This window comes from Agelaius phoeniceus, chromosome 5, assembly GCF_051311805.1.
Source record: "Agelaius phoeniceus isolate bAgePho1 chromosome 5, bAgePho1.hap1, whole genome shotgun sequence".
In the NCBI taxonomy this organism is placed as follows: Eukaryota; Metazoa; Chordata; class Aves; order Passeriformes; family Icteridae; genus Agelaius; species Agelaius phoeniceus.
The window spans coordinates 67,725,654-67,748,579 of NC_135269.1; the positions used below are offsets into that span (position 1 = coordinate 67,725,654).

Here is a 22,926-nt window from a genome sequence, read left to right on the forward strand (position 1 = left end):
TTAATGTGATTCCCTGATACATTGTAAATTCCATTTGCAAAGCAAAGTTCCTTATTTTAAGCCCTGCTTGCATATCCCCCACCCCTGATGGCAGATAGACCATCTCTGAGTTATGATGGGGCGAGAGCTGGGATTGACTGCAGACTGCTTTAATGCCACTCTTAATGACAACTTGTGAAGATTAGGAAGTTGTCAGAATCAGATATCAGCAAAAGCTCCAGCTTGCTTTGTGAAGTCAGTCTGAATTAATTAATGGGTAGCTTTCCTTTGATATCGCTTTGATATTTGGCTGCAGCTGGATAAAAATCAACCACAAAGGAAGCTACATTTTGTTTACCACTGCTTAAGACTCTGTTTAGCTCAATGTGATTTTTTTTTTTTCTTTTGCAGTTTTTGCTTTTTTAACTTCCCTGGCACAAGGCAATAGATACAGGCTTTTGTTAATAAATGGAGTTATGGTGGCATCTTTTTCAATGGCTACTTCTCTCTGCTCCTGAAGATAGTCAGGCTACTACTGTCTGGTAGGAAAGCCATTACTAATTTCAGCTAAGCTGATGGAAAAAAGATGGACCATTCCAAAACTGAGAAAAACATTAGCTTTCCCCCTCTGTTAGTGCTTTTCCTTTTAAAAGGTATTTGACACACTAAATGTAGACTCATAGAATCATAAAATCATAGAATCATCAAATAATAGAAAGGTTTAGGTTGGAGGAGACATTAAGGACCATTTAATTTCAACCTCCTACCAAGGGCAGGGGACACCTTCCACTAGACCAGGTCTGTCCAAGGCTTGTTCAACCTGGCCTTGAACACTTCCAGGGATGGGGCACCCACAACTTCTCTGGGCAATCAGTGCCAGTGCCTCCCCACCCACACAGCAAAGAATTTCTTCCTCAAGTCTAATCTAAACCTACTCTCTTCCAGTTTGAACCTATTCCCCTGTCTCTTGTCAATAATACTTGCTCTCTGCTTTAGAGGGTGCTGACCACTTGCTTCACACACTGACAGCCTAAAATATGAGCTCTGCAACTACATGTCCTCCATGTCTCTCCAGGGTGGGCATTCACAGCCCATTTGAGCATCTCTAAAGGTTTTGGATGTCTACCAAGGCAATCAGATGAACATGCCTGTACCCCAGACTGGTGCTTGCACCCAAATGAATCTCCATGTACTTCTGGCAGCCCCAGTGGCCCCACTGGCCAGAGGAGGAAGGATTTCTCTGCACAGCACAGGGGAAAGAGCAGACAAAAAAGTAGCTCTTCCAACTAAGCTGATGAAGATGATAATTTCTTCAAGAGAATGAGCAAAAAATAAACTATCCCTCTGGGTCTGCGAAGAGTGTTCTCAGGCAGAATATGATTGTCCACAGAGTGCTAGTAGAGCAGGAGACTCAATCAATCAGGCCACCCAGTTTCACCTGTTTTTTGTAGTATTATGGGTTTTTTGAGCCCAACAGAGAACACAGTACTTCTGTTTTCTCACTGTCCCATTGCAGCACAGTGCACCTGCCCAGTGTGATCATAGGGCAAATCTGGCTGGGGCTACCTCAGCTTCCTGCACCACCACAGGAGTGCAAACACACCATGAGCCAGCACTGCATCCCTTCAACAGCAATGGACCACAGAGCAGAGGTGTTTGAAGGAAGCAGCACAGCTCACAGGGCTGGACACAATGGCAGGAGGATGCTGAACAAACATTCTCTCTGATATAAACATGCCACGAGGCCCAGGCTCCTTAGTCATAACATAACTCAGATCCATGGGTGCCAAACATTGCTATCAAGGCAGGCAAATGGCATCCAAGGGCACCTCTAATGATGTTGCTTCCTGATGCCTGCATCTCTGTTTATGATTTGCCTTTCTAATTTCACTATTGTAGGAGTAGTCAGACAGCTAGGAAGGCTCCCTGAGCTAGTTTTTCATTAGGAAGACAATTTTAATAGCTCGTGTTGTGGTGCTAATGAGGCTGACTGAAGCACCTGTACTTTCTGTTCCAGATAACAGAAAACAGCTAACACCAGCAGGAGGATAAATAGCTGTTTAAGAGAGTGTCTGGGCTATTGTCCTTAGCTAAGCACCCCACCTAAATCTTGGTGAGCTTTGCAATACCCTGGAGTACTCCAGTGATGGCTTCTTGATTTTCTTCAGAGATTTCCATTCTGAAGTGCACAGCAAAACGTTCTCCAAGTCAGCGATTTTTGGGCACCCAGCTTAAAAGTGATATCCTGTGAACTGATCCTCCACCCTCACTGAGTAAGATTTCTAAGTTGGACAAAAAGGTCTGGAGGGATTTTGCAAAGTGATGACCTCAACTGGTCAGAGTTATGGAAACCAGAGGTAAATCCCAGTGTCACGCGCCAGAATGGGGATGAGCTTCACATTAGTGAATTTTTCTGAGGTCAAGCCATTATTATGCATTACTTACTTTCCATCCCAATATTATTATACTGCAAAGCTGTGCAAAAAAAAAAAAAAAAAAAAAAATTCCTGAACTACTCCAAGAGCTCTCTAAAAAAGCTAGTGTGCATCTAACTGCTTTTGCAGCTGGGCCAATGTGCTCTTGCCTCCTAAACATCCTGATGTGGATGTTTAGGATCTAAACCTAAATGCCCATGCCCTGTGCAGCTCTGCACTCCTGACACACCACAGGTGATCACATCCCCCAAGTAAGGCAGGTCAAGGTTTAGCCACCTTCTCTCAGTGCCTCAGCAATGGAACTTCCTGCACTTCCCTGCTCTTGGAGAGTCTCTGCCAAACGTTTGAAGCTTTTCCAAAGACCAAAATACTTACTAGAGCATGCACTCATATCCAGGTATCACAGTACTTGAGTCACTGCCCTCAGTACCAGGAAACCAAGTGCTGTTCCTTGCTGTCTCTCACTCCCACCAGAATTTGATACCTTCATACAGCTGGAGCAGCTTCAAGAGGAGAAACAGTGACCCTAATCTTAGCTAAGTCCAGTGGTGAAGGCACTGTTAGGTCAATCCAAGCTAAATCCTTTCAGTAAACAAGGCAGAGAGGATATGAACTGCATTCTCCTTGAATGCCAGAAAGTTATCCTAATGATGAGGCTGTGAATTTGATGAAGGCAAATTTGACCCTCCATCCCTCAATAAGAAAAAGGGACAATATAAATAGGAACTAAATGTTTTGCTCAATTTAGAGAAGTTATTTTCACTTGGTCAATATCCCCCTCTCCCTTCACCTGCACAACACTCACTATTCTCCCTTTAAGCTGCAAGTTCAGCTACTTACAGAGATTCACTGGTTCTAAGTCACTTTTTTCCATTTTATAAATCTGGCCTGTGTTTCACAGCACTGGTAGGTGTAAACCCAACTTTTCTGCTAAGGTATCTGAAATTAGTGCAAATATTCATTTTCAGTGAAGTGGCAGTCAGTGCAACATTTTTTTTTTTTTGAGGGCCATGGGTAGAAGTGGCATTTTTGAATAAAAAGATATACCCACATGTCTTCTGAGCTGGGCAAAGTGTATCATTAGGTAGGTTCCTTTGCACAGCATTTTAAAGGAAGGAATGGGCCAGATTCACTTTCTCAACATCACTGAGTGTCTTATAGCTCACCTCCTAGGAACAGCTGCTCCCCGGGAATTCTCTTTCCCATCTGGTATTTTTATCATTTAAGCAGTTCTATACTCTTTGGATCCTTCATTAAACAGCATTTGGCCATACTATATGGGTACTGAATTAGTTTAATTTGTCATCATAAATCAATCACTGCAAAGCCTTAACTAAGTTAATTGCTCTTTGAATTTCCTTTCTGTTTGTCAAAATCTCTCAGAGTCACTGCTATATCATATTCAGGCTATTATTCAAATCATATTGGATGATTACCTTTTTTATTACAGGTAATTTTTACATAATGTTCATATAGTACTGAGAAACCATAAGGCTTAAAACAGAGAAGGGAACTGGATATTAAAACACTGCTCCAGAAAGGAGAGTGTCAGGATAGTCATTAGAAAGGAGCTCATGATGTAAAACAAGAACCAGAAATACATTTGTGGTTTTTTGCTTCTTGTTGGACAAATGGTATTTTATCAGAAAATGAATGAGGTTTCATACTAAGTCGTCATGGGTGCCTGCATTTTGGACCAGATTATTCTGATTATTATTTTTCATGTTCTACACCCCTAAATGGACTTTGAGGTGTCCTTACAGCCAGTACACAACCTGTGGGCAAAGTTCCCTCTAAGCCAGTCCTGCTTCCCTATGATGTAGAAAACATTAAATAAAACCAGATGTGATGCTTACAACGTAAAGATTAAAAATGTTTTCCCTGACAACATCTGCCAAAAAAGAAAGCCAGGAATATTTTACAAATACAGTTCCTACAAACTCCACCTTGCTGTTAAAATATTAAGAGGTTTCTCGAAATGGTATTTCTTCCTTTAAACCCTTAATCAAATCAATTCATACAGCTAATGTCCTAATTTTATGCCAGAACTTCAACACAAAAGGTTTGCTGCTGCTAGGAATATATTTGTATATCCCACTTGAAATAAGAACCACGTAAACCATGATTCTGTTAAAAGCATGGGAGGGCAGACTGTGGGCTGTTAATTATTTTTGTGATAACCTTAGGTAGGAGGATATATAAAAAAGTGTACATAAACACAACAAATGACCCTTACCATGTCCAATAAATCTAACTTCAAATAAAGAACAAAGACTCCAAAGAGTTTTAGGCGTAGATTTTACAAATGGATGCCCATTGATTTCTGACTTCAAATAGCCTCTGCATGACATTAAAAGTGCATTTATTCAGCTATTTGGCTCCAAGAATCCAACCAACATATAGTGCTCTTGTGTTACCTCTCTGCACTTAACCCTTGCCAGGAAATCCTACCAGGTTCACTTGTCAGCAAAACAGAGCACATTCTGTTTTTAAAATAAAGCATGTTAAAACTAAAACAATGAACGAATGTCAGTGCCATAAAGGCAGTTAAAGCAGTCCCTGAATGCAGCTCTTTGAGGTTTGCCCTCTATACAGAAGCCAATTTTCACTAAGCAGCAAATTAGAGCATGGGGGAAGCAAGATTATTACATCTAACTGAAGGTACAGAATAAATTTAGATGGGTGGAATTTATTGAATTACTCTGTTTAGGGAATAGAAGTTAAACACCTCTAACGAAGCCATGAGATTCTTAATGAAGATGAGACTAGTTAAGGCCTCAGTTCTACATCTCATCCCGAAGAAGCCCATTTCCAAGATCATTATTACATTCAAATTGAGATTTTCCCTTTTCTCCCTTCTGCCTTTTAAAACAAAATCCAAATGAACACTCCAAGAAAACCTGACTCTAAGCTGAATAATATAAACCACATCCCTATGAGCTACGAGGGTATCAGCAACCTGCTCTCATGCTATGTTTGAAAAGACACATCTGAAAATTTAAGTTGTTCATTTGCAAGACATAAAAGCTACTTGTGATGCCAGTGCCAAGTAAACAGAAGAGAACTGTCCCTGTTCTGTTGATCTGTATCATATATCATAACAATGTGCCTGCATTTCTCAAACACTGCATATCTGCTTCTCTGCCTAGTAGCAATTGTACATAACGAGTGATATCTAAATACATATTTTGGGAAAGATAAAAGCTCCAATATATGACAAGGAATATTATGACTAACAGAGAGATTATATTAATCATGAATAAAAAGATGATGTTTGATCCTACTTGTGCAGAAAGTTTTAAATTTTTTTTTTAAAAATCTTTTAAATGAATTTCTATCCTCAGGAAAATGATTAAAACCAGAAAAGCCTTGAGATGTCAGCTGGTGACATGTTTTTCTTCTTTATCTTTCTTTTTTGTTGTTGTTGCTGTGAAAAAAAAAAAAAATCTGAGCGAATACAGCAAAGTGCATCATTAACTTCTTATTAATTTTATAATACAAAGGCAATTCAGTTAAAATAGTAGTGCTGCAACTTTAAATTACAGAACTAGCTTGGTATTTAATGAGAGATTTAGCACAGCGGGGTTTCTGTTAAATTAAGTTGTGCCTTCACATCACAGTGGGAAAACAGGTGTATATTGGTTTAGAATTATGGAAATGTTGACTAATTCCAAGGCTTGTAATCAAACAGCAAGGCACCCTGCAATATTTTCTTCCAAGATTCCGCATTAATCATTTATGTCTGGTCTTATTTTCTTCATGTCCACTAAAAGGGTGCAGCTCAAAGGAGCAGATCAAGCGCTGGCGTTTTCATGTCTCTGTTAAGGATGAGGTCCAGGCAAAACGCAGAGATTGAGACATAGCACTGCAGGCTTTGCTCAAAAACCTACTTAAACTAAACTGAACATGCAGCCTTGGAAGGGGGATAAATTTCACACTAAACCCCCACTTTTTTGGCTTCACCGGTGCTGATCCAAAACCTGCTTATCGAGCTACCTGGAGCAAGCCTGCATTTAAGAAATGAAGAGACTAAACCCAGAAATAATCCAGGCTCTAACAATAATGAACACAGAGCTATTCTCCTCCACAGCTCTGCAGCAGTGCAGGCTACACCTGAGTGCAGGTAAAACACAGATGAGTTCCAACAGCCACAGCATCCCTGCAGCCCCCTGTTCCTGCCTCTGCCAGCTTTCCTTACCTTACACTAATAAATCACCAGCCTTTGCCCGGGATTTTCCTCCTGGGCTCTTTAAGGATGCCTTTTTTGATGCATGGTGATATTACAGCAAAAGGGGAAGGCATGGATTCTTTTGTTTCCAGGAGACACCTTATTACTGAACCTCCTACTGACCATGCCTTGCTTACTGGAAGCAAGCTGACACTTGATGCCCAAATGAACCTGATCCAAATTCATCCCTTGTTGTAGCCCTGACAGAAGATTGCTTCCATTTGCTCTGAGACCATTTCTCACACATGGAACTATCCACTACTGATTCCTGCTTGTTTGGTAAAAGCTGCTTAGCAGGCAAGAGGAACAATACAGAAATTGCTAAAATTCATATAAGGAGAACCCTGCTAACATGAAGTGTTTCCAGCATGTGTGCCACAACTTTAAAGAGTGCTTAAATGAAGTTATTTTGGGAATACACAGATGCAGCATAACAGCATCCCCATATATGCTGAATGGCAGCATACTGCACGTGCAAAATATAGAATCTGTTATATAACATATGCTGAATCATTCTAAAAGACAAGTAGTAAAAATGTATTCAAGTTGCTTCTCTTTATTAGAGGCTTCCCTTTAAAAAAGTAGGTATAACAACTTCTCTGATAGTAAAATCTAAACATCTCTGGCTGTATCAGGAGTATTTTTGAAGGCAAGGTTCCAGTCATGGGAATTCAGAATCTATATTTCCTTAAAAGAAAACTTTGTAACCTCACAGTCAGGACAGGAAAAAACAGCTTAGAAGGATAATTTTAAAATGACAAAGACCTAGAGAGGGCTCTAGGGAAAAAAATTATATTTTTCAACCTTATTTTAAAATAACATCAAAAGGTACACTAGCATCTTTAACTGCTGCCTGCTCATTAGCTGTGCAAAAGCTGGAGAGAAAATGATGCTCTGCTCAAGTAAGATGCAATGCAGAGCTGAGCCAGCTTTGCCACCTGTATGTGAGGAAGGCAGAGAGTGAAACTGCCCCTCTGAGTCACCTACTGGGATAAATAACATCTCTCAAAACACAGCAAGCAGCTTGGGGGACCCGGGGAAGAACAAAGAAAAGTAAAGGCAGCTGAGGGAACTTGGTTTGTTTAGCCTGAAGAAAAGGAGGCTCAAGGGGGACCTTTTCAGGCTCCACAACTCCCTGACAGGAGGATGTAGCCAGATGGGGGTCAGGCTCTGCCCCCAGGCAACAGGATGAGAAGACTGTCCTCAAGCTGCACCAGGGGAGGTTCAGGCTGGTCATCAGGATGAACTTCACTAAAGGGGTGGTCAAGCTTTGGCTGCCCAGGGAAGTGGTGGAGTCATCACGCTTAGAAGTGTTCAAAAAAAACAACGGGATGTGGCACTTAGTGCTGTGATTTAATTGACATTGTGGTTTTTAGTCAAATGTTGTAGGTCTTTTCCAAATCTTGGAGGTCTTTTCCACCCCTTATGACTCTGTGATTGTATGATTCTAAACAGATCCTCTCTACCTCTAAGGGGGGTGATGAGTAGATCTTGTGGTAGAGCTTGAGGGATGCTATCCAGGCAGGGTGCTGCTCCAGCAGCTGGGGATCACCTCCATCCCACCCAGCCAGTGCACACAGCCATTTGACTCCAAGCATGATGGAGAGGAATCACTCAGTGAGTGGTTTAGGTGCAACATTGAATGGGGTTGGAGAGCTCTCATCCAAGGGCTTGGCAGTGGGGATGGGAAGCAACAACGGGGGCTGCAGAGGCAGAGGGTGCTGAGGTTCAGCTGAGCTCCAAAGGGGTCTCAAAGGGAATTGTCCCTCAGAGCCTTCCTTTCTCTCTCAAGGATGGCACAGCCATCCTCCACACCCTAAAGGGCTGAGACTCCCTCTGGGAGCTTGTAAGGTCTTGGTACTGTCCCTTGCAAGGGCCAGTTGCTGGAAAACATCACTTCAAGTGCCACAGCTTTTCTCCTGTTTTCCTACCTTTGCAGATTTCCTACCACCATTCCCAGGATTTTCACTGCAAATGACAGAGGACTCCCATTTTACCTTCAGCAGGCTCACAGGTAACTGTCCCATGACAGCACCTCTCTGTGCTGGCCATTTCTGTGACACATGAGGTGGCTTCCCTACCAGGAAATCACCTGCATAAAGTGAACTGGCCAGGTATAATTTTTCAAACACAGAGTGTCCAATTTCACACACAACATATAGGAACTAAAGGAGATATTGGCCATATAACTGGTCAGTCCAGGCAATGCTCTTTTTATTTACACTGTGTATTTATTTATTTTCATGTCTGTAACCAGACATTACAAACATATACTTGAACACTTCTCCTACATCAAGAGGGAATATACCTCCATCCTTTATATTTTTTTCACTTCCATCCTCAAAGAATACAGCAGAAAAAATGAAAATGGTGGTACAAGAAGATTTCAGAGTTTAGACATGCAATTACCAGTGATATACTTCTCTCTAGCCCTGTAATTTAAATATAAAATACCAGAGGAAAATGCAAGATACAGTTTGCACAACACAACCACAATTGTTCTGAATACTGGTGCCAGAGGGAGCAGGTGGTGAGGAGGTGATGTCAGGAGACAGGATCACCCTGTGCAAGCAGCTATGGGGTACAACACTCCACAACAGCCTGAAATGTGCAGCCAGTGCATTCAGGTTGTTTAGAAACCATGTGGATAAAGGCTGTATTTAACAAACTTTGGCTGTGTTTTGTCTTTTCCTCTTCTCTCCCTTTTCAAACATGAAGACCCAGTGGTGCAGTGTTTTTCTGCCATATGTTTTCTCTCCTCTCTCCCTCCCTCCCTCCCTCTTAAATAAATTTTAAAAAAGATCCACATTGCACTTTGGCCACTGTCTCTACTCAGCAGGAATCAGTACCCTTTCCAGCCAAAGGACTTTCTAGAGAACAGCAGCTGCCTTTGGACATGATGCCATTGCTCCAGGACTGGCGCCAACACAGGACAGACCATCAGCTTAGCCACCCTCCTTGCAGAGATCAAGATCATTTGGGGCACCAAGCAGCATCAAGAGCAAAAGGGCTATTCTTCTGGCAATAAAATAATTAGGATCAAAAAGTAAATGTACTCACCCCAGGTAAAGTTTTAATATTGTGCAGTGCATTCTGTGCCTCAAGAGCAGCTTTTCTTGTATAAAATGTTACGAAACAACAACCTATAGAGAGAAATGAAAAGCTTTCAGAAATTAGTGAGTATGATTTGTGAGAGTACAATAGGGAGGGAGAAAAAACAGTGGTTGAACAACACATTATGAAAGCTGGAAATGTGAATTATCCTGAGGCGCCTGAATGACATGAATAAAAGAAAGCTTGTATGATTTAAAATAAAAAGTCCCCCCCTGTGCATTGCATCTATAGCACACCTGCATTTTTAGTGAACTGTAATCACTTAGAAATTGTTAACCAAAATCCAATTGGCTTTGTACATTGTAAATAAGGTTATATTTTTCTGAAGGCTCCCCATTATACTTTGAATATAAGCAACATGGCAGGCTCAAGCAGCAGGAATTCATTGTTACATCCCAAGCAGAAAATCAGGCTAAAGCAGGACCTTATTTAAAGGGCCTTATACAAAAGAGCTAAGGTTGGTTCCCCTATTTCTTTGAAACCAGGCAGGACTGGAGGTGGAACACTCATCTCAGTTTCAAGAATGAAAAACAAGCTATGGGTGAACTCACCACTGCTGGGATAGTGGAGGCTGCTGATGGCTGACAGCATTAAGGGAGGCTCTGCCCTCCTTGCATCTGATCAATTTTCAGTAAAGCAGGTGGTTTTAGTTGCCTTAATCCTGTGGTTTCCCTTTTGACAGCATGGTCCAGCCAGGTGGTGTGTGGGACCAAACATGGGTTGCTGTCCCTTTGTCCACTGCAAACATGTAAAGCAGCTTTTGCTCAGCACACACAAGCCAGGCAGCTCAACCAGCCCCAGGGTGAGGTCAGGGCTCACAGGCACCTCCTCAGGGAAGAGCTATAATGTCACAGGCAGGGGACAAAAAGCAAGGTCCAGGGTTTGCCTGTAATGCCCCACAGCAATGAAGTCTGCTCCTTGACAGATGAGATGTTTGCTGCAGATGGGGTGTTTGGTGCTATGGGGAGAGGGAAAACATTCTGGGCAATGCTGGCTGGGTAAAAAGTAAAGATCTACTTCACATGAACCAGGATGATGCAGGTCTTACTGATGAATCAGAAAACAATCCTGTTCTCTTAATCACAGTCAGAGATTTGTTACAACTCCAGAGAAATGTCAAAACCAATCAGTAAACAAAAGAAACCCCGGCTCATGAGTCTTGGTGCTCCCTTGGAGCGTGACACAGATAAAATAATCTGCGCTTCAGGCAGTGAGCAAAGCTTGTATCAGCTCCCTAATGCTGGCCAAGGTGAAACATCCCAGCCCACCTGACATTCTCGCTTGTGTTCAACCCCGCAGCAGTGGCAAAGGACATAAGGAGAAGGTGTGCACAGCAGCCCACAGCAAACGCTGAAAGCAGCAAAGTGGAGGTGGCCCACTTTGGAAGGAAGGGCTGAATCCAGGATAGCCCCTCCACTGCCCCTTGCTTGGCTCAAGCTGTGCATGGCATTGGGAATGCTCCCTCTGGCTCAGCAGCCAGGCCAGTGACAACCATTACCTCGGTAACAAGCAAAGGTGACCATGTATTGCCAGCTGGAACACAGCAAGTTTATCCCTAATACACAAAATCACTTGCAGCCACAGCAAAACATGGGCAGGCAGGTAATGCAGACTTAACACGGCTGAGAGAAACATTTTTCATACTGCCAACAGGTTCTTTAAAATTTCACACTTTACGATGGAGATGGTTTAATAATTATTTCAGTAAGCGGGACATCGTTCGCAGGGATGTGTGCTAGAGACAGGCACAGCCTGTTAAGGTTTGTGCTTTCTGTAAGTGTTTCTAAACCTTCTGTTTCACTGGAAAATCTTGAAAATCTGAATTATTTTACCCCAGGTGAAAATGAGAAAAAAATATCCAAGTTTGTGACATTTAAGAGTGTGATTTTGAGACAATATTGCAATATTTTTCTATCCTGTCATCCAGGTCCAAGTCTATCTCCTATTGTTTCTTTGTTTGGTTTGTTAGCTTTTTAATATAAGGCTTTTTAATCAGGAGAGAGGATTCAGAGGGGAAAATATCAAGCTGTAATCACAACTTTGCAATTGCCATGTCCTTTTCCATGGGCCCAAAGAGTTTCATTTTAGATTTCAGCTCAGGGGGTTCATTCTGATAAGGAGAAATTTGAAATCTATTGGTTTATCATTCTTGGCACTACTTGAAAGAACTGCACTTGAAAGATGAATATGCTGTGAAATACCCTTTAACTGGTCATTTTGGGGAAGTAATAGCTCAGGAGAGAAAAATGTTTCTGTGAATGAGGGCTGGAAGAAACAGTAGCTCAGTGAGAAATGTTTCAGGCAGGTCATCGGACCTTGACAAAAATAAAGACTTCTGAGCTCACAGACTGACACATCTGAAAATGCAAATGGATATAATTTTTCTCAGGACACATTTGGCTCATATCTTCTTAAATAAAAGAAACCCCACAACAACAGCTGGTTTGCTGTGGTTTGAGGGGGGCATGGACTCCCACTTGTGGACATCTGAATTTGAGGGTATCTGCTACAGAGGTCAGGGCTGGACTCAAAAAAGAAAATAAGACAACAGAGAGGAACCAGAAAAGGCAATAGTCCATGTTTCCCCAAGGAAATAATGTAGCTCAGCCTATGGATTTTCCAGAGGTGCTGCAGCCATGTTACACAAACTGCATTGAAGATGCCTCCAGTACAAAATCCTTTCGGTCAGTACATAGAAAAGGTACCTAATTCAGTTTTTTCTGGAGGAATATTGGAGGGGAAGATGCCTGTGTAATAGGACAGGGCTAATCTGTGCTTTAGGACTGGTAGCTGTCCCCTGCTGAAAGGCAAAGAGGCAACGACGTTCCTTCCTCCCTCCATTTTACTAAAGAAAATGTAATATTGCCAAAGACAAACAAGTGGCCCAGCTGGAACAGAAAAAGAATGTTTCCTACTGAAAGAAAATGAAAAAATACAACCCTTCCCTTCAGGCCCCATGCACATATAATCTTTGTTTCATCACCAACAAACTCGACAGCAGCTTGAACCACAACTAGACTTTTCTGACATCCAAATAACTCAGGGCCTGGCAGTGATAACCTTCCCCTGTCCTAGTCAGGACAACTTAAAAGGTGAATTGGTTTGTGGACATGGTTCTGCCAGTCCTCAACAGCCTGAAATAGAGCCCATTTTAGCTCCACATGGGTTAGTGTATTCTTGCCCACAGGCAGAGGAGCTCATCCTGCCAGTCAGTGCCTCCAGAGCAGCAAATCTCCCACGCTCTGCTAAGCTGGTTGTGCTCTACTTGGAACAGTATTTACTACAGCGTAAGGCATTTCTTCTTTGTACCTTGAAAAAAATACTGAATGAATCATGCAGATCCCTACAGTCCCTTAAGGACATCGGCAACAACTTCATGGCTATCCTGCCAGATGCTTGAACAGACTGAATAAAACCTGCCACTCCATGCTGCTCAGAGTTTCATGGCAACAAATGGAATCCCTGAGAAACAACAGCAGAAAACAGCCCTACTTAAGGCATCTGATGAGCAAACGCTGCAGTGTGGACACTACAATGTTCAACTTCAACACCTCATTAAAAAAAGGGAAAAGATCTCTTACTTCAGCTTGTTTTCACTCTCTCTCTCTCTTCCCGCCTTCCCCCCCCTCCCTTCCCCTTTTTTTTCTTTTTTCAAAAGAAATTTAGTGCCAGAGAAAGACCTCAAGGTCCCAGCCATTGGGAGAGAGTTGACACATTCAATTCTCCATGACACATTCAATTCACAAGCCCTTGCTCAGGCTGCCAAAGGCACCAATTAGCACCACTGGTAGAGATTTTATTTATTTAATTTCCACAGAAACCTGTTTAGCAAGACAGTGACAGGGACAAACAGCCTCGTGTATGGCTAGAAACAGCTCTACGTGAGTCACTGTCAAAGATGGCAGCAATGGATTACAGGGGAATCAAGCCATGGGTTCACTGAAGGCATCATTTAGAAGTGAAGAATGGGAAAAAGAGCCAGTGGTGAGGACTTTCACACCACAGTAGCCATGGTTTTCTCCTGGCAGTGAACCTGGGTTTGTGGAGGACTTTGTGGAACTACAACAAATTGCAGTTTTCACCATGAAACTTCAAGACATGCCATTCCTCCTGTAAGCAAGAGAATTTTTTCAAAGAGCTGTTGGTGACCCCATGCAATGGGGCTTCTCCTCCTGTGTGACTTCTGCTCTATGACCCAAATTTCCCTCCCAGCAGAGCAGTCATGGCTGTGTTAGGCTGTGAGATCCAGCTCTGTGACATCTCCAGGAGCTCTGCCATGCCATTATTTTTGTCACTTTCTCCCAATTCAAACACAGACTAATTATGCCGCGAGAGCTGTTTACATTCCTAATTTTGAATAACTAACAAAGGGAAGCTCTCCTCCACTTGAAGATGTGGCTTACACAGTCCTTGTTGGCATTTAATGGTGCTGGGATCTGTGTAAGAGGCTTAATCTCTCAGCCAGGATTTCATGCCTGAGTGAATACGGACACCTCCATCTTGCTTCGGGTGAGAAAAAGTCTTTTACAGCTCCCTAAACTGAATAGACAATTCCTGTGTTAAAGTTACCAGGAATTACACACATGCATCTATGTGAGAAAATAACCCTTTGGATGTGGACAGGAATTAAAACACTCTCCACAAGATGCTCTGAGGTTTTGATTTGCTTGAAGAAAAATATTCAGCAATCTCCCAGGCCTGAAAATTTAACTTTTGGGAGTTAAAAGAGAAAAGATACAGAAGGAAAAAAAAAAAAAAAGCCCAAACCATATTTATTAGTCTGATATATTAGTTTCTTTAGTTTTCAACTGTCAAAATTTGTCAGTTTGGATCTCTCCTGTGTTGTGCATATTATCACTTGCTGCCAGTACCTGAACCCTAACCATGGGGTATAGAAATACAAGAGCTTATCAGGGTGCCTGCAAAGCCTGCAACAACTTAAAAGTATGAAATTTGCTTTACCTTCTAGACTAATAAAATAAACACTTCAAAACAGCTATAATGATTATCTGATGATTGAACTCTGTATTCTTTTAGTGAGTAATGGAATACTGGCAGACAAATTCAATTCAAAATACATTCACATTCAGGACATCAACAAAGTCATCATGTTGTGAATTGAAAATTCCTTTAAAGGCTGCGTTTGAATTCTAAGGGGCTGACAGATCAAGGGACTGAAGGCCCTGGAAGGCTAAATGAGTGAAGTCCTGCTATGTTTCTTTCTTTCTGTGAATGAAGCTCACTTTTGTGTGTGCATTTGCAAGCAGAACAGGTGCTGGCTTCATACAAGCCTGGAATCTCAATGGGGACAGTAGCTTCTTGTCAATCCAGCACAGTTCAAGCTAGTTTAAGTTCAGGAGGATTTATTTTTCTTGTTTTTTTCCCCACTCCAAATGTTTCTCTCCTGATTTTCACATTCACTCATCCACCACCAAAATTTAAATACTACACTAATACAGGGCAGTCTTTAACAAGGTCTCCTGCATTCCAGCCATCCACCTGAACTCTGGAATACCTGCTCTGTACATCACAAAAAGCTGCCTGAACAGCACGATTTCCAACCTAACACACCATGACCTGTAATGTCATTTTCCAAAAGCCAACGAAGACATTAAAATCTCTTTTCCACTAAAGCCACTGAGAAGACCTATTGCTATGAGGTGTTCAGGTGTGTGGTTGGGCAATGAAACTTTTCACTTTGCTTACATTTTATGCAGTGCAATGGTAGCCTTGCCTGGCATTTCTTCTGTGCTACAGATGTTAGTGCAATTAGCTAACCTGCACTGAAGATGCTGGTCTAGTATTAGGAGAGGTGTTTCAAGTCTTAAGAGATTTTGATTGGGTGGTTCCATACAAAATCAGAGAAACCCATGAACTGTCTGAATAGCAAATACAGACACTCCTGACAAAGACATCCAGAGATAAAAATCCTACTATTTTTGAAACTCTGCTTATCAGAAGAAGGTGGCTAAAGCAGGGATGTGATTTGATTCCTACCTGCACCAGTCTCATGCTCTATAGCCTATGGAGTCATGGGAGAGTAAGGTGGAAAGGATTCACTCCCAAAGCCATCCCTGCTAGAATTGCTGAATACAGCAGAAACCAACCTCTAATGATGCCGCCTCCCAATTAGCTCAGGTTTGCTAATAGTTTGATATAATTGGCACCCTGATGGAAACTGTATTACCAGTCCTGTCACCAGCCAGGAAATCGCACTGCCACTCTAATGACAGCACATATTATAGCAATGCCACTTCTAATATTAATACATTAGCTGAATGTAGGCAAGGGCTCACATGTGAGAAGGATTCACAGCTGGGACGTGCCAAATTCCACTCTGTGCTCTATTTTTCCTCCTGGTTGCAGCATCCAGGGTGGCAGTGCCCCAGCCCCAGAGTGCCCCGCACCGCACCGCTCGCATTAAAGCACAAATGCTCCAGGCTGGGATAGCCCCGTAAATGGCCACTGAAAAATGATCCCATGGAGCTCAATTTTTTCTCTCCATGCCTTGCAAGTTATGACGGCCTTTCTGTTAATTGGCCACAAGTCCTGGTTTGCTGTCAGCCTTCAGCTGCACCGGGGAGCTCTTTTGGAAGAGTCGCACTCTGTCATTCCTGTACCCTTGTGAATACAAATGCTCTCTATAAATGTCCTCTGCCTACAAAATGGAAGTGTTTTGTTTTTTGGGGTTTTTTTCTTGGCTTTTTTTCTTTTTTTTTTCCCTTTTTTTTTCTTTTTTCGACCTAGATTAAATTTGCTGCATTTTCAAGCCTTTTGGGAAAGCAACTAAGAACTAATATGCACTGGTTCATGTCCCACAACACTTCCCTACCCATTATTATGTAAATTTTGACTAAAGTGCAACACAGATAGAAAAGATATCAAGGGCAAAATTGCCAGAATCTACTTTTCTTGCTCTCTGAAATAAGCCACTTATATTAAACAGTTTTAAATGGCTAAACGCTGTACAAGTATCTGAAGAATTTCAATGTACAATTTTTCATACAGGACAGTGACAGCTTTTGCAAATTCCTGAACTCTCCTGCTGCCAGTCTAATGACTGGGAAGTGAATGGCCAGCATGCTGGAACTCTCTGTTTTACTTCTGAAGGAAGGGGCCAACTTCCACACCTGCAGCTTGGCAACACTCATGTGATATCTCACTAGATGGTGATAAAGGAGTAAAAACAAAAAGCAGATGCAGAATTATATTCTATACAAGGTGGCAGGGTAAATAAATACACACAAGTCAGGTTCATAGCGTCAAGGCAATTTTATGTCATTACAAACTAATCTAAAGAAACCATCCCTGAGTGCTGGGATGGAAGCTGAGCTTCTTTGGTCTGGGCTGAGCAGTGGATGAGAGTCATTGGAACACAAACTCAGGAAGTGCTGTGAACACAGAGCTGAGCCGTCAGTGGCACTGAACCTGCACATCAGCACTGCATTAACATCCTGATCTGCAGGTGGCCTGGCCTGGAATGCTCCTCCTTTGGCAGCCCATCCAAGCACCCACCCAGTGTAAATCCCTAGGGAATGCCATGGAGATGGATGGCAGTCAGGCAACCAGCATCAGTGGGAAAATCAAAGCAGCAGCTCAGTGCCTCCTGTCGAGACCATGTTTGGTCTGTTCACATTTCTAGATCTCAGGGGTGGAGAGTAATTGGGATCTTACACATCAGCCCACATGGGTTACAATAAAAACTGCTTGTCAGAGCTTTTGGACAAGAAATTCTCAAGTAAGTAGGACAGCAGTGGGAGAGGGTGGGGAAATGGCATTCCAGACTGTAGCTCTGTGAGGGGGTGTCCCATGGGAAGTTACTGCACTTCCCACTTGTAAAATATAGGAAAGAATATACACAAAATACAAGAATTTTTTTTAAAACTTGAAATAGTTGAAGAGTCACTTGAATAGTTGAATAGTTAAATAGCCACTATGTATATATATTGTAGCAACAAAGAAATCTTGAAACTGGGGAGACAGCAAAATGAAACAACAAAAAAATGAAAGTACAAATAATTATGTATTTCTTTTACTGCCTTCTTGTAATTTCCCCTTTACCTTTTCTTTCTTCTTTTCCTCTTTATTCTTGCAATAATGCTCCTTAATCTTTAATTCACTTTCTTCTTCCCTCAAATCAATTCTTATTCTTTTCTTCATAGCAGACAGTTATTGTTTCCTTTTTCTTTGGCCAGGTAACAATTATTGACTTGAATTTACTGGCTTTAAAATGAACTAACATGTCCTTTGTACAAGTTAACCCTTAAGTCTGACCATCTGCTAAATACATCTTCGGATGCAGTAGAGAGAGAGGGTTCAGAGAACAGATGCGTAACAAAATGGAAACACAAAATTAAGATTTAATCCCTTATTGCAGCAGAAAAGTGCTGTGACACTGTATCTCAGTTCAAAAAGACTCTACAAAGATCATGTTTACATAAATTTACATAGGCAGGGACATATCTTTCCCTGATGTCATTTCAAAAGCTCCATTGTCTCCAACCCTGGCACTCACTAGTAGCAAATCAAACTTCCCAGCACACATGTCTTATAGTCCTGGATTTCCTTCTATTTTTTCTTTCACTTGACTGCTTGAGAAAGATCACTGAAAACTGGCTTTTCCTGATAAGACTTCCAGATCATTGCTCTGATGAAACCTCTAATTGCACTGTGACTCCTGAGAAGCCACTTGAGTCCTAGTTCAACTAGGAGGCAACTCTGTAGGGAAAAATACTCAGAATAGAAGAGCTTTCCCATAAAACTATCCCTTCAAAAGAATAAAATCTTTGAGAGTTTTTTGCAATTTATAAACTTTCCCTATGAAAAACCTATGTTCTGTGCTGGAAATTATCTTTACTGGTTAAAAGCCAAAGGCATCCTGGCAGAGCAGGTCAGTGGAGGTGATCCTTGCCCTCTGCTCAGCCCTGCTGAGACATTTATGGGGTTCTGGATCTTCTTCTTTTTCCCCAGTAAAAAGATGTGGACATACTGGAGGCTGTCTTGTGAAGGACCATGAAGATGAGGAAGGGTCTGGAGCATCTCTCATATGAAAAGCAACTGAGAGAGCTGGGACTGCTCAGCCTGGAGAAGAAAACATTGGAGAAAGATAGAAGCCTTCTAAGTGGTCCAATGGTAGGACAAGAGGCCATGGCCACCAATTAAAATACAGGAAATTCCATTTAAAAATAAGGAGCAACACTTTTATTCTAAAGGTGATCAAACACTGGCATGGTTTGTCCAAACAGGTTGTGGACTCTCTCCATCCCTGGAGATATTAAAATCCTGCCTGGACACAGCTCTGAGAAACCTCCTGTAGATCACCCTATTTTGAGCTGGGCTTGGACAAGATGAATCCCAGAGGTTTTTTCTAACCTCTGCCAGCTTGTGATTCTGTGAAACGGCAATGAAGGAATTTAGCAGGCTTCTGACAACATCCCTCCTAACACAGCTTAACTTCCCCAGAAATATACTGCAAGCTTATTTAACTCTAGCAGACAACATCAGTTAAATTACTGTTTTATTGTTGTACCCATCAGTTGGGAACCAGCTCTCACTCACTGGCAAATTTCACACACTGGATGAGTTTTTTCATAGCAAGACCGCAGGGATTAGGTTTTTATTCTTTCTTTTTTTTTTTTTTTAGAGAAACAGAATCACAGACCTTATAGCACCTTCTAGCACCCAAAGAGGACCAAGATATGGCTGGAGAGGGGCTTTGACAAGGGCATGTAGTGATAGGACAAGGGAGAATGGCTTCAAACTGAAAGAGGGCAGGTTTCAGTAGGGTATAAGGAAGAAATTCTTTACTGTGTGGGCAGTGAGACAGAGGAACAGCTTGCTCAGAGAAACTGTGGATCCCTGGAAGTGTTCAAGGCCAAGGTGGATGGAGTTTTGAGCAACCTGATTACTGGAAGTTGTCCCTGCCCATGACAGGGTGGTTGGAACAAGATGATCTTTAAGGCCCCTTCCAACCCAAACCACTTTATGTTTCTGTGGTGAGTCTATGAGCATCCCAGTATGGCAGGTATTGCCAATAAAAATGCCTTGTGTCATACCCTGTTTTTAGAAATATATCAATACATTTATGAATTAATGATAACACAATGCATTTTTTTAAGTTGCAGTTTATCCAGTCCTGTTGTATCTGACATGAGGGTTTTTTTAAACCCCACTGGCAGCTCTAAACCTGTCAGCTTGTGGCTTCTAAGGACAGCATAGGAAAAGCCAGAACTAGCAGTACAAAGAGGAAAAAAAAGAAAAAGGCCCAGGGAGAAGGAGTTATAAAAGAAGGTACATAGTGGAAAGATTGCTATTGCTGACACTTCACTCATTTACAAAACAACAAAACCAACAACAAAACCTCAACCCTACCCAGAAACCTGGCAAGAATGTTGTGCATGGGGTGTTTTCAACATTTAGTTGGATTTGGAAGAGTTGGACACCATTTTGGCAAGAGAATCTAAAATCTGACCTTGGATAACTCATTTCTAGGAATAGGGTATTTAAGCTCTTCTGTAAATAACATTCAATGCCCATCTGAATCTTACGATACCTAAATGCTTTTGAACAATCTGGCCTTTCATCTCCCTGTGCTCTAGCTTCTCCTTGTTAAATAGAAAGAATAAAATGTTCTGAACTCAAAGGAGTACTCTGAAGAAACCATGAAAAAAATAAAAATTGAGGTAAAAAGACACAGCCATTGTAGTGACAATGAGTAGCAGCAGAGCACTACGTGCCAGCGCTGCACCCATCTGACTCACTGCAGTCTGTCACGCTTCCCCTGAAAGATACCTTATAGGAAGGGGAAGAAATCAATACAAGACATTTGAGATGGCTTAAGGGATGCTTGAGTAGCATGGGAAGAAATTCTAGGATAAATATTGCCTCTAAGTGCCCTGAACTTGAATCAACAAATAACTTTTTCCTCCAACACCTCCCCTGCCCCATAATTTGCTGCTTTTGGCCAAGTCACCAAGTTGTGGGCTCCATTCGCTGCTGGTGGAAGAACTGGCAAAGCCTCCACTTTGAATCATGGCTGGCTACAATATACACACTATTTTAATGGAGCTAATTTTCAACTCTTTTAATTTTTTTTCCCCCTGATAAATACATTTCCCCATCTTTAAAACCCGTGTCTAAATCCATTGTCTGAATGTGTTACACTCCCTGCTCCCTCTGCCCAAGAAGCAGTCAAAGACTTTCAACTCTTTCTCGACTTCAACATCATGAACCCTTGCACATCTTGTATTGATTTCTAGGCATCCACAGCTTCACTCTCACAGGGTCACAGCACATGTCAAATCTTTCCTGCATTGCACCTTCAAGCAGTGTTTCATCTAAGGAGCTTCGCTTTGCCTGAACTTGTTAGCAGTGACACATTTGTTCCCCAATTAGGCTTTCTTTATAAGAATAATAAAAATGAAATAGAAGCGATTCCTGGCAACTTTTCTATCTTTCTAGTCAATTGAAACAATTTTATGCAGATGAAGATGCAGCTCCACAGAGCCTTTGAACTTTAAGCATCATCTTTACTTGGCTTTGAACTCTCAACAGGGCCCATGATCTTTCAAAGCAATGTACTCTGCTGTGGAAACTTCAAAAAAGAGGGAAAATGGCATGGTTAGAAAGAAAAATGCAAAAGATGGGTTTTTTTTAATGCTTGATGCTCCTGGAAATAAATAAAAAACCCAACTGAGTGGTATCTGAAGAAGTGTATTCGGCACTCAAGTGTTTCCCTAATTAATTGTTTAGATGAGTGCTAAAATAAATGCAGCAGCAGCAAAGATAAACAAACCACTTTAGTAATAAAGCCATATATTTGTGCAGGCACACAAAAATAAATGGCAGCACTTAATGAGCACAAGCAATGAGAAGGAAGAACACACTTCATATGTGGGGGATCTATGCTCAGAAAGCTCAAGCTCAAAGGTATTTGAGAGGTATCTCACAGCCACTTCCCAAGCTGCCTCTCATTTGCCTCTTGCACAGAATCTTGTTTTGCACAGACTAACAGTGTAAAAATGCAAAGTGTCCTGATAAAGAATCACAGCTCATGTTTCACCTTACCTGGGCAGCCTCACCGGGCAAGGAAAAGCTTCTGGGGAGAGATTGCTATCCTAGTTAATTATTATTCCTCTTTATTTTTGTCTGATGATTAACTAATGTAAAATCAATGAAAGGAGATATGGAAGAGATGTGTAACACATGTACTTCCAAAATGAGAAAGAAAAGCCAAGATGATTCACACAGTCTTTTCATTCTGTCTGGAAAACGAGCTAGCAGAGTCTTAATACTGGGGGAAAGTGTTATCTTGTATATCTAGGAAAGCAGTTTTAATAGAATTATATAACTGTTAGAGGCAGGAAAATTCAGCTAAGCTCCTCTCTCAGAGAGGACAGCATTACACTTCCACATGTAATTCTTCCAAAGTTTTATCTTGTTCTATCTGTAGATTTCCCAGAAACAGACTTTCCATAATTTCCCCAAAAAAAAGCTATTTCAAAATTTCACAAGAAGCATTTAAAATAAGCTTTTCACTGTAAACACTTTCAGTTTTTCTTAATTTCCCACTGCTATTTATGTCTTGAAGACCTTATGAAATAGTGCTACTACTTATCTTTGTATAAAAGATTTGACAAGCAGACCAAAACATAAAACCCCGCATGCCATAAAAATAAATATGTTTTTCTCCCCAGAAGCCTTCATACAACTGAGTATTTCTTGCAACTATCACCATGGAAAACTGATGAAAAAAACCTAGTCACAAATATTTAATATCTATTAAGGGAAGGGAATATTGAGACTGTGTTGGATGACCCATACGACATGTAAGTCTGTTAGTTAATACCAGTTCAAAGAAGTTCAAACAAGAGTACCATGATCTATAGGTTCTATGGCTCTCCAAAGATCAAGATGTGGCATTTAATCAGACCAAGATTTAAAATAAATCTCCAGCAGCCTGTTTTCAAGTTATGACAAGAGAAATACTTGGCTCTAGAGGTACAGGCTGTATGACATGATTGGCAACTTATCAGGACAAGAAGAGAAAGAAGCTGGATGATTGGCAACTTAATCAGAAGGAGAGGGAAAAATAGAGAAAAGGAACAAAACGAGTGCCTAAACAGTGATGTGTTGGCTCCTGCGGCTGTCAAAGGTGGCCTTGAGCAGGCA

General features: G+C 41.5%; 1 protein-coding gene across 13 annotated transcripts in view; it reads right to left on the reverse strand.

The window, feature by feature from the left end:
• Positions 1-22,926, reverse strand: part of CELF2 (CUGBP Elav-like family member 2) — a 549,110-nt gene that overhangs the window by 92,130 nt on the left and 434,054 nt on the right. For all 13 annotated transcript variants that reach the window (XM_077179252.1, XM_077179251.1, XM_077179244.1 and 10 more), the window contains one exon: positions 9,703-9,785. In XM_077179252.1, coding sequence (XP_077035367.1) covers positions 9,703-9,785 — 83 coding nt within the window. The remainder of the gene's footprint in view (positions 1-9,702; positions 9,786-22,926) is intronic.